Here is a 13,158-nt window from a genome sequence, read left to right as displayed (position 1 = left end):
TTTTAGTTTAGAAAGTTTCTGAAAATATCTTTTTTAAAAAACCTCTTTAGCTTGTTGCTTGTTTTTCCCAAAAAAACACACAAAATCCAAAGATAGATTAACTTAGAATACATAAAAGCAACAAATTCTCACAAAATTAATTTAATCTAATTTTGGGCACCTATGCTTAAGAAAAAGCTTAAACAATAGCCGTACTAACCACCACTTGGTAAACATGTTTTGATTTTGAACACAAATGAGGTGAGAAATAAGCTGTGCAATTGCGAAAGCAGTCTTCATTTTATGGCTAAAACTATAAAGTTGCTGATGAAAGGGATTTGAGAGTTGGTTTTGCTTCACAGTCATGGTCTGCTGTCTGATCCAGTACATACTGTTCAGGTTTAACTGGTGCTCAGTTTTTCCAGACTTAAATCTTGTTGTAAGGGGTCTCCCTAACATGTTTCAGCTCCATCTGGAACCTCTCACCTCTCTAAAGCCTCCTTCACCAGCTCCTTTGCACTGGACTGAGTGGTGGCCAGCACACTCTTGTAGTTGGTCCCCTGACAGATGTCACTGCCAAAGATCTTCAGGATGCCAGGGACGGACAATTGGCTGGACAGCTCTGCTGGGTCGTCTGCGGCCTGGATGTCTCCGGACAGAGTCCCGCTGCCCATCCCCTGGCCGCGCCGTCCGCCATCCCGTAAGTTGGGGCTGTGGTTGAAAACAGTTGAAAGCCTGTTGTTGTGGCGGCGGATTTTGCTCTTGGCTGGCTGCCGGACACCCACGCTGTCAGTGGAGCGGACAGTGCTGTCCGAGTTATTGGATCTGAGACAGACAAGAAAATATTAGGCCATCTTGCACATGCACCATGGTTGTGGCTTCTGTCTATCCAGACCGGAAACATGCATTGAAAATTGTCGACACTGATTTAGGGTTCGTACTAAACATTATTTTTTGTTAGAGTTTTCTTCAAGAATCATGACATTTCTTGGTTTGTAAAACATCAGAAAACTGTGTAAAATGTCTGTAAATGACAAAGCTTCAACCTTGAGCGACTGTAAATTACCACAATGTGAGACAAGGGAAGGCAGCCAGTTCTCTTGTTTGTGAACCTGCAAACTGCTGGAAAGGTGTTTGATTGACTACCATAACAAGTGCACATAAATCTTTTCTAAGGTAAAATAAAAGGCTGAGTAAAAACTTTGATCTGCAATCTGATTAACAAAGAGCAGCACAACTACCTACAGATACAGAAACAACCTTTTCACAATATTAATCATTATTCCTCTCTACTTAATGAAAGAAAAACAATGAAGAAGTTGTATTTATGTGAAGGTAAGAAAAATGTTTTCACAGCACTTGGACTAGGCTTAGGTGGGGGTTTTCTTACCACTAAATATAACACATAAGTGAAAAGGGAGGTTGTGAAGGATGAAATTCGTGAAATGCAACAAAATGTATATAAATGCTGTAAATAAAGCAAGACATGGGCTTACTGCAGAAAAAGGTAGAAGGCATCTGTACATACTTAAGAGGAGTTTTCTACAACTGTGTAACTCTTAAGTTAATTTTCAGTTACGAACATGATGGCAAACATCCTGACAGCTATTTTAAATTTTAAGCTGAATTAAGAAATGAAACAAAGATTCATTTTTAACATGTCATATGTTATTCTTGGAGCTTGTGATGCACTGATAATCACAAACAGGATACCACAAATAACGATGGCTTACGATTTAGAAATCACTATAATATAGTAGGGTTTTAAGGTCCATAAAATGTCAGAAAACAGTGAAATATGTTGGTTAGATGACATTTTCAAACAGTTTTGTTCACAGTTGGAGGATATTCAGATGTATAGAAGTGGAAAGAAACCAGAAAATAGTCAAATTTAAGAGGCTGCAATATTTTTTTAGAATTAATTTTAACAGTTAATCGATTATTAAACTGGTTGGCAGTGAAATTAATAGTTGACAACTATTCGATTAATGGTTGCAGCTCTGTAATGTAGATGCAAGCGGTCTCCCTCTGGACACTCTTGCTGTAAATGGACGATGCTGTTTAAACATTAAGATTGACAATAAGTAAGTTTTAGTAATCTGAATTGTGTCTTAATGTGAGACGTTACAATTGTCAGTAAATACTGTATATAATATAAACACTTAAAATAGCTTTACATCTACCTACAACAACACTATAGTGATATTTATGAAGTGTTTACACATTAAAAACAGGCATGAAGCACCGTGCTGTCATGAACAGACTTACTGCAGAGATCCATTGCTGGGTTTCCTGCCCAGCTTGGCCAGGCGCTTCTTGGGAGAGCGGATGAGTAAACCCACAGGGAAGTTCAGGGCTTGTTTATTTACGTGGCTGCTTCTCTCCTCCGAAATCATTATGGTCTCCAGTTGTTTTTTTCTTTTCTTTACACAAACACAACGAAACTAGCAAGATGACCAGAACATTGCATTCTTTGTAGCTAGCTAGCTAACAGCAGGAGATGAGAAGTTCTGGAGGATGAGGAGTGTTTTCTTCCCCACGAGAATAGTCCGCTTTCAGTTCCCAAAAAAGGCTTTTTTAAAAAATCAGAAAAAGGTGTTTAAACAGTCCGACAGTGTCTCTGCATCCATGAGAGAAACCGCTCTTTCCAAAGTTAGCGTTGTAGAGAAGTTCCCACAGGAGAAGCGCCGGTGGTTTCAAACTTTTAAATCGGACTTCTTGAGGATAAACTCCGAACTAAAGAGAAGGTTCAGCAGCAAAGGAAGAAAAAGAGACATTTTCAACACGCCGGTTATCGGTTTCTGAGTGGAAGTGGCAGGAACACGGGAGAAGCTCCGGTCCGGTCCATGTTAGACGATGTTGATCCGTTACGTCCTCGAGCAGGGACTCAATGAAACAACCTGCTGCTGGACGCACGAGCACGAGCCGCTCTGCTGACGTCACCAGTGTGGAAGGAGAGGGGGCGGGGCTTATAACACACACACAATGATCTATGTTTGTGAGGACATTCACTGATCTATACAGGACACAGCCTATAGACGTATTCAGCCTTCCCTGGAAGTTTTTATTACTTTACCTTTATTTAGCTTTTTGACAAGAATTTACACAAAAACGGTAAAAAGAAAAAAGTAAAAGCTAATTTAAATGAATTCAATTGACAAAAAATATAAAAGCATTTTAAGTGACCGACCTGGTCACTGGTAAAACAGTATTTTCCAAAGTAGATGTCCAAGTCACTGAAGATCCCATGCAGTAGAGTTAAATCCGTGATTTAAAAATGGAAGGAATATGGCACATACCTTGAGTAACTATGCAACAATGAGAAAAAAAAAAAAGGGGGGGGGCATCAAGATACCTATGACTTCTCTGAGGGAGTTGCAAGCTCATTGTGGAGATGATGTGTTTGTGATGATGTGCAGTGTTTAGTGTCAAACATAACATCTTGTCTGATGGCCAAAAAGCTCAACTTTGTTCTTATCAGAAGACTGAACTTTCCTTCAGTTGACATCAGAGTCTCCCACATGCTTCTGGTGAGCTCTCATCAAGATCTCATACGAGCTTTTTGAAACACTACCTTTCTTTTTGCTACTCACCAGAAAGCTTTAACTGGTGAAGAACAGGCAACAGTTGTTTATATTTAAGACACATTCAGTCCTCCCAGGCATGGAGGACACATTTCTGGAGAGATGTTTTACCTTTCCTCAGGGAAATTCTTTCAAGCAACGCACTTGGCCAAGTCATAGTTTTCACTTTATTCATGAGAAACTATGTGTGGTTTGGATCTTTAGTTTGCCAAAGCCAAAGATGATAACCTCACACTTGCTTTGTCTTGATTTGTCCACAATCCAAAGATTTTCAGTTTATTGCCACAGAGGAAAGAAACTAAAAGGTTATTCAGATTTAAGAAGCCATAATCCTAAAAAAAATAATCCCTCACAAACCACAAACCATGTCTGAACCGTCTAACGCAGCTGTGAGGACTGACCATAATGTCCTCATTACATTGCAGAAAGGTTTTATGTATAACCCTAGATTTAATTTATTTCTAAATCACAGAAACAGTCATCTGTCACAATTGCTCAGCACAGAAACTGTAGGAACTCAAATGATATTTTATTAGCCTCTGTGAGTCAGTGGGTGGATTCAAGACGCTGCTCAGTGCAACATTACATTTTGTGTATCACCTCCATCGTCAGCCTTTAAACTTACTCGGTTATTATAAACCACAAGATGGCAGCATTGTTTTACTCCTTTGTTCAAGTATACACTTCCACACACCCACTGGAGTCCAAAAATTCAACTGAGAGTCAATTAAGGAAGTTGGAGGTTGCAGCAGAGGTGTGATGGTTGTTGGCTCAGATCACAGCCAGCGTTCTAAAGGTAAGAGGGATCAACAGGGCAGAGAAAGAAACTCAAACTGACTGCTGGAGCCTCAGTGTTGTGACAATTTCTGCAATCGAGTAAATTCACAGAGAGCAAGTGTTCATCAGAGTTTATTTATTTCAATATACTTTAAATATGCATTCTGGTCTCATGTCTACCTAAAACAAAAGGTACCAAAAAGAAGTTACATTTAAACCTGATGAGCTCTGTTTCTCTTCCCCTCTCAGCAACAGACAGCGCTGGGGGAAACCAGCAGCTTTAGAGCTAGGACGATGAGTTTTTGGTTATTCAGAATGCACATAAGACTGCATTATACTATTTTGCTTCTTAGACGTGATCATGAGTCATTGCTGCTATATATAACATAAAATACAATCAGCTGATGCATCTGAAACAGAGCATCTGCCTCCTGAAAGAGTTTTGTTTTTGTACCAAAGCATCTGGTTTCAGTACAAAAAAAACAACGTCTGTTTTACGAGTGTATTATGTGATACATTTCCAAAATGATCTTAATGTAACTACTACTCCCTTTCTAAGTTTGTGAAGTCATCCTTAAGTTTGTCCATCAGCTGATTTCAAACACATAAACAGCTGATCAGGTGGCAGCACCACCTGTAGCGTCAATGACTGAAATTAAGGGTTTAGATGGACCACAAAGGACATGTTGAGGTTTAATCTTCTCAATTCCGATAAATTATAGACACATGGTTAAAAATTAATGTATGCCTTAAATCTGTATTAATTTGTTTTTTTTTATTTTAGGAAACCTCCACACAGTTATTGAATTATTTATAAGCAGGCCGTGTTTGAAGAGTTGTTGCTACAAGGTTCAGTTCTCCTGCATTTGTCTGTGGGTTCTTTTGTCTTTTTGACATAATAAGTATATTTGCACCAGAACAGTGTCTCTATGTTTGCCATATGAACACAACTATTTCCTTTGTTTTTAGTATATAAAACTCTCCACATGTGCAGAAACCACAAAGAGAACACTGAACTGCAGCAACAGCATCCTGAAAACGAACTGACTTTATGTCACAGAGATCTGTCCTGGTTGTACAATAATACCACAGACCTTAGGCCACAATGTGTCTTGCTTGCAGTCCACATGTTAGTATGGTATGTTAGACTTTTAAGTTGTTTTTTTTTCTTTTTCAACACAGTACAAACTGGATCTGAGACAGAAAACATCACTGAGTCTGTCTTATGAAGGTAATTTAAGGAACGCTGATGAACGTTGTTTTTTATCAAAGTATTTTTCTTCTCTTTGCAGACATGAACTTTTTTTTATGCCTTTAACTGTCCCGATGAAAGCTTTGCATGTAAAGTTTGTTCCTTGTCTTTTAATTTCATTTTAGTTTCATTTGCTGTTTTTGTTGTATTTTATTTTTGCTTTCGTTTTTTTTTTTTTTTTACCATCTATACGCTTACGGTTCATTAACATGGAAGCGTGCAGCCAGCCAGCACTTTGTTTTGTAGAAATAGAAGTGGAAAGCCTTTTAAGCTGTTCACAAATAATAACTCAGCTGTAAGCTCTTGTACGTCCTCACATGCGTCTGCTTCATCCCGTCCACTGAGTTTACCACAACCTAAGGTGTGTAGATTAAACACTACGGAACATTTTTGCTGGTTAAGATAATCTTCTGCTTATAAACTCTAAAATGAACTATATCAGAGGCAAGAAACAGCAAAACAGAAACACAGCAGTCTGTCATACTTTTGAAATAAGCACATTTTCTCACTCAAATATGTCTATCTCATAATATAAAAATATCTACATATTTTGTGTATAAATCCTTATTTGCTTTTGACTAGAAAAAATAGGTGTACAGGCAGAGTGTCAGCCACAGCAGATGATTTAAAAACACTGGTGGGCAACTGTGAATCTCACACAAATGTTATTTATGTGTGGTCTCCTGTGACAGAAGTCAAAGGTGAAGCTTCTGTCCTACAGTTAAGGCAAATTTATGCACAAAGTGCTCCATCTAGTGGCAGAAAGCTCTCCCACAGCTGAATCTTAATTCATCAGCAGAAACACTTTAATACACATACAGTTGAAACCATACATTTACATACACTGTATAAAAAAGACACAAACTTTTTTTTCTCACTGTCTAAGATTAAATGTGAATAAACCTTTCCTGTTTTAGGTTAGTTAGGATTACTAAAATTATCTCTACTTATTAAATGCTACAATAATGAGAGAGAGAATGTTTTAGAGAACTTTTTTAAAACTGTTTTTCAAACTCAGAAGTTTACATACATTTCCTTAGTATTTGGTAGTATTGCCTTTAAACTGTATGACTTGGGTCAAACGTTCTGGGTTTCCTTCCACAAGCTTTCACAATAGTTTGATAGAGTTTTGGCCCATTCCTCCTGACAGAACTGGTGGAACTGAGTCAGGTTTGTAAGCTGCCTTGCTCCATACGCCTTTTCAGCTCTGCCCACAAATTTTCTACAGGATTGAGATCAGGGCTTTGTGATGGCCACTCCAAAACATTGACTTTGTTGTCCTGAAGCCACTTTGTAACTAATCTGGCAGTATGCTTCGGGTCATTGTCTATTTTGAAGACCTATTTGTGCCCAAGCTTTAACTTCGCTGATGTCTTGAGATGTTGCTTCAATATTTCCACATAATGTTCTTTCCTCATGACACCATCTATTTTGTGAAGTGCACCAGTACCTCCTGCAGTAAAACACCCCCACGACATGATGCTGCCACCCCCATGCTTCACAGTTGGGATGGTGTTCTCAGACTTCAAGCTTCCCCCTTTTAACTCCAAATGTAACGATGGTCATTAAGACCAAACAGTTCAGTTTTAGTTTCATCAGACCACAGGACATGTCTCCAAAAATGAAGGTCTTTTGCCCTGTGTGCATCTGCAAACTGTATGTTTCATTTGGAGTAATGTCTTCTTCCTCTCTCATCCTTTCAGTCCATGTCAGTACAGGACTCGTTTCACTGTGGATAATGACTCTCTGACCAGCTTCAGCAGCATCTTCACAAGGTCTTTTGCTTTTGTTTTGGGGTTGATGTGCACATTTCACCCCAGAACACTTCATCTCTGGGACACAGAGCCCGTCTCCTTCCTGAGCAGTATGATGGCTGGACATTCCCATGGTGTTTATACTTGCGTATAGTTGTTTGAACAGATGAACGTGGAACCTTCAGGCATCTGAAACTTGTGGAGGGCCACAATTCGCCTCCTGATATCTTGACTGATTTCTTTAGATTTTCCCGTGTTTTCACAAAAGGAGGCAGTGTGTTTGAGGTGTGCCTTAAAGTACATCTACAGGTGTGCCTCCAATTAACTCAAATGTTGTCAATTAACCTATCAAAAGCTTCCAAAGCCATGACATCATCATCTGGGCTTTCCCAAATAGTTTGAAGGCATAGTAATGTTAGTGTATGTAAACTTTTGACTTTTATGAAAGTAATAAAAAATTCTCCAGAAAATTCTCTCTCTCATTATTTTGACATATAACAAATAGAAATATTTTTGGTTATCCTAGCTGACCTAAAACAGGAAAAGTTTATTCTGATTTAATGTCAGATAGTAAGGATGTCTTTTTATATAGTGTATGTAAACTTCTGGTTTCAACTGTAGTTCTTCTCGAAGTTCTCATGCTAATAATGTACATGCCTGCAAGAATATTTCAGAGAACAGGCTACAAATGTGTGAAGCTGTAAAACAGTTTGGTATCAGTTCATCTTTGGAGGTGAATGGTAAAGTACACAAGCAGACTGAACACTTTACACATTTATTCTAATATTTCACAATAAAAGCATTATTTCTCTGTAATATTTATTTGTTATCACCATCATATTCATATATTTTGCAGAATGTCACTTCCAATTATTTTTTTGTAAAACAGAAAGTAAAGTTACAAAATTCTGCACATATTTGACCACAATTAAAAAATACTGTTACCCTTGTACATTTGAAAGTTTTTGTTACTTTGCAAGTGAAGATTTTACATGTAACGTGTTCACAGACATTCATTCATTTATTAGCAGTAAAACCCAATAATAATAATAAATACTAATATCTCATGAGCTACTTTTGATACTTTTAGTGCATTTTTTCCAATTATATTGACTTACTCCAGCTGTAAGTTGAAAAGTCTCCACTGTTAGCACAGTGATGAATCATAATAATCATCATAATCATAATAATAGCTGGTTAATGGATTAGCACTTGTTTTGTTTGGTAATAATCTGAATCATGTCTGCTTGTTTCTGTATTTGTGTTTTCTCAATTTGTCACATTTTTCTGTTTTCTGAGTTTGCTTGTATTTCGTCTGGTGAATGTGTTTTAAGTTGTAGCTTCAGAGTCGCCATATTTGAGTCTTTTTACTGCAAAAATGTCAAAAATTAACTGGATCCAGCTTCAAATGTGACACTGTGCTGCTTGTTGTTGGCTTGTATCATTTAAAACTGAATATTGTTGTGGCTTTTGTCTGTTGGTTTATTAAAAACACAAAACCTGAAGGCTATTTTGTGATTACTTTTTTTTAATTAATTGACTAATTACGACACTGATTGGCAGAACAACACAAATTACTACATCTGTTTAACCGTATTGCCATTCAGTATGTGTTCATACCACAAGCAGATTAAACAAAAACCTTTTATGTCCTTACAGCTACACCACAGTTAATCATTAAAAACGTGTAAATGCTCCATTTAAAAGCCAACTGAGATAAAGAGCTCCAGAACACTGTTCCATTGTAACTTTATTAACAGTTGGCCGCTGGTACACCTGCAGCACCTCCTGACTGAATCATATCTGCAGTCTCTCCTGCACTCTTACATAAACGTGTATTCATGTTGTGGTATTGAGTAACAGGACGAGAGGCGGATGTGAGCGGCATCCACCTGCAGCTGCTGTGCACAGCGAGCGGTTTGGAGATTCAGGTCAGATGCGCATTTCTACTCTTTGCTGCAAACTGCCTGCTGTGACACAACGAGTGCAGCTCAGGAGATGTTCAGTCTGGTTATTTATCATCTGTCAGGGCAGAGTGAGGAGCTTCTTTCATCATACAATGTTTATGTTGGAGCTTCTCGGTTTGCTTTGGTTTGATTCTGTCTTGGAACAACTTGCACATGATGCACTTTCACCTCAACACAAAGAAACATGAAGCACTGATGTGCAGAAACACATACAATGACACCCACTATACACCAAGTGCAAAATAAACAAAGTCCTCTGCATGAAATTAAAACAGGGACAAATTAAAATAACCTATTTCTAGGTTCTGTGGTATGTTTTCATCAACTAGTGCATTTCTCATTTCAGCAAAAGCACAAAATCTACATCTTTCATCAGGACACAAAGATGCTTTGGTGTGTTATTAGGATGAAAAGCAACAGTCGGCCACATACAGCATGTAACACATACTGAAATACTACACATCTACACAGTTCTAATGATAAACATCTGAATGCAATCTAATTATTTGGTCCCAAAACATAATGTGAGCATTTGTACAGCGGCCAATGATCCTTTAATTGACAATTCACTACTCAATTTTGCTGCAGTATCGAGAAAACCCATGAAGCATCGATTCACACGCTGCATTTGCATGTAGACAGGTCGATCACGGCTGAAGCTGCACCGACTTCCCATGAGCACTCAAGATAATTTGATTTTCTGTCACACAGCGTACAACAACACTCCATCAAGACAGTGTTCATTGATTGGAGAAAAAAAAAAGCCTCTGCTGCCGTGGTTATAGAACACAAGTGCAGTCAATAATGAAGAATCAAGATGTTTATCGCAACTGCAAGGCGGTAACATAAAGCTAAACATTTAAGTGTTGTCTTTGTCTGCACAATGAAAAGCTTCATTGTAGCGTATTTTATGCTAAGACCTATTTCTTTCTTTGCATCTTGGAATTTTCCACTGCCTTTTATGTCTTGTATAAATGCATCTTACTCTTGAGCCCTGAATTATTCATATCCACACCAAATATTGATTTATAGTGAATTTTTATTTGACCAGTAGGTTTCTTCTGCTTTGAAATGACTTAAACAAGCAACAAAAAACCTGATAAAGATAAACTATGTCGATTTTTTTGTTGTCGTGGTTCTTTTTTTCTTTTTTTTTTGAAACATTTTTACTAAATCTGTTCTGATCAAATTAAAATACAATATAAATCAAAATTTGGCATGAATATTAACAATGTTTAACTTAATTGCAAGTAAAGTGCTTTGTATCATCTAGTAAACCCACCCATCCATCCGTTTATATCTTATGATTGTGGTGCAAATTTAATTGATGACAAATAATTGTCATGTTGTTCACCTGTGATTGTTGGATCATCCACCACAGCTTTGTTTTTGTTATTAATCCACATTACGCCTTAAAGGGCTGCACAGTATCAAGTCTTGCTTTAACAGAAACCAGATAAACGTAGCATAATTGCACGATTTTTCCCTTTTTCTCGTCACTCGACCTTGTTGTTGTCCAACGTCCTGTCTACATACTCGCTCCACAAGCCTAATAACGTCCTGCATTGATGACTTGATTTTATCACTTCTTCATGTACATATTATCAGACTCAAGCTCATTTAAAAATGCAAGTTGATTTCCGTGCGTGTGGGCCTTTAAAGATTTATTTATTCTACAAAAAGGGTTGTAGATCATATTTAGAACCATTTAACATCCACATCTTTTTAAAGGAGGTGAAACTGGCTCTTATTATACAAAAGAGAGTAAGATTAATAAAAATATATAGATTAAGACAACAGCAAAAAGCTTATTGATTTGTTTGACTGTACTTATTGGACTCGACGTTCACAAAGATGAAGCGGCATTTTTCTTTCCATGTGGAACAAAAGTCAGTTGTGTTAAAGATGTTAGTGAGGAATTATAATTATATCCATGTTTTGTTTTTTTATTAACATTTTTCCTCATTCATCTGTCACCAAGTTTTTATTTGTCAACAGAGTCTTTGGAAAAGTTCACCTGGTCAAATAAAAACTCTATAACTTGTGATGTGGGATGGTTATGTAGCACTGGAGGATGAAACACACAGGTGAGTTGTTAATAAAGAAGCCAGCAGTCAGCTACGAGCTAGTTTATCATTAACATTAAAGTGTAGCAGCATTATATTGTGCTTCTGGGTGCTGTGCTGCCTCACCTGATGCACCTGAGTGGGTGGGGCTGAGTATTTAGGCTGCGACCCTCCTGTTTCCTTCTCTGCGCTCCCATCTGTGTCACTTCTGTGTGCAGGTCTGTCAGTCACAAAGCAACTGGTGTGTCCCCAGTCTGTGTGTGTGTGCGCTCATGTTCCCCAATCCTGGCTGGTTGTGGTAAAGTGCAGAGATGCTTGGGCCCTCTCCCTCCCTCCTTGGTGTGTGTGTGTGTGTGTATCCGCCACTCGTCATAGTTGCTGAAGGCCGGTGGCGGTGGTGATCTAGGTGGTGGTGTCCCCCTCCTTCGTGTGCTGTGATCCCCTGGGAATAGGTTTACCTCACTAAGAGTGTGTGACACATGTACGTGGGTGTTTTGCTTTATTTTGGGGAACTCCCCTCTCCTTCACTAGCCCCTGTCCGGCTGGTAAGCCTCAGCAGTCTGTTAGGTCCTTCTTGAATGGCAACATTTTAAAACTAACAACATGTATCTTCAAACTTGTGCAATAAAAGTATGTGACTGAATCTCGGCTCCCACGTCTCGTGCCTTGTGGGTAGAACGGACCTGTGTGCCTTCTTGTGTTCAAAGAGGGTAATTCTCTGGGTGCAATTCCCAGAGTGGCGTTATCGGGCACCTAATCCTCCTTTCAATTATCCTGGGATCATTTTAATGCATTGTGCATTGTTGTAGTCTGCCACAAAAGCATTAAAGGGTTTAGCTGTAGAGGGGAGGGCAACACACTAATCAGCAGGTCGATGTGTGCTAGCAGCCAGTAACCAAAACTACATACAAAATAAATCTACTCTTCCCCGTCCACTTCAGCCACTCCTGCTACTGGAGGCCAACACCAGCCTGCAGTGCTGAACAAATGGCAGGTTGTCAGCTAACCAGACAAATACTGAGAGCAAGAAAATATAAAAGAAGTCATATAAACCAAACGACAACCAGCACTTTACCTGTGAATGTAACACAATACAAATTAATCTCTTGTAATAACAGGTAAAAATGCAGCCAAATATCATAAAGACACTGGACTTTTCTGAGTCTGTAAAGAAAAAAAACTGCAAATTATTAACAGATCCACGTTTTATAATAAACCCAAACAAATTCCATATAAAAGAATTATTACCTCTGTGTGAGTTTTCACCACCACATGACCCTACCAGCTCAAACAATCCTAGTTAGAACTGAGTCTATTTGTTTTACTGAAGATGACACACCTGAGCTGCAGGTGAGCTGCTCTCACCCTGATTGGTCAAGCACTTCCGGTTGCTAGTGTCCCCCATTTACAGGTTAAAATCATTTGGGCTTAGAAAGCATTCAGAGTGCAAACCGACCCCTTCCTTAGCTAACTTAATTGTGTTTAATTTTCGAATTAATGAACGATTACGCGCGTGTTAATTCATAACGTCAAAATAAAAGCATGTATTTTTAAAGATGTTTTGCAAACTCAAAACTGTTCTCTTCTTGTCATTGTGGTGCTGAAAACTGAATCAGCCTCACATCTCCGAGCCTCGGGGATTTGTCTAGATTCGTGTTTCCCTCAGTTCCGACCAGTTTGTTATTCTGCGACTTTTATTTTGAAATGGCCTCTTTCTTTACAGAGAGGCGGCTCTCGTCGTGCATCAGAGCTTCACGCAGCAGAAACGCGGGGCTCACT

At 38.5% G+C, this 13,158-nt stretch overlaps 1 protein-coding gene across 1 annotated transcript in view; it reads right to left on the bottom strand.

The window, feature by feature from the left end:
• Positions 1-2,855, bottom strand: part of radil2a (Ras association and DIL domains 2a) — a 35,715-nt gene extending 32,860 nt beyond the window's left edge. The window contains exons 1-2 of the mRNA XM_008303329.1: positions 2,248-2,855; positions 466-804 (exon numbers count right to left, since the gene is read on the bottom strand). Of these exons, the coding sequence (XP_008301551.1) occupies positions 466-804; positions 2,248-2,375 (467 nt within the window). The 5' untranslated portion in view covers positions 2,376-2,855. The remainder of the gene's footprint in view (positions 1-465; positions 805-2,247) is intronic.
• Between the last annotated feature and the right edge of the window lie 10,303 nt (positions 2,856-13,158).

The sequence above is a fragment of the Stegastes partitus genome, unplaced genomic scaffold (assembly GCF_000690725.1).
Source record: "Stegastes partitus isolate 25-593 unplaced genomic scaffold, Stegastes_partitus-1.0.2 Scaffold1982, whole genome shotgun sequence".
NCBI lineage: Eukaryota > Metazoa > Chordata > Actinopteri > Pomacentridae > Stegastes > Stegastes partitus.
Note: the sequence above shows the minus strand (reverse complement) of the source record. Positions and strands in the feature narration are given on the sequence as shown.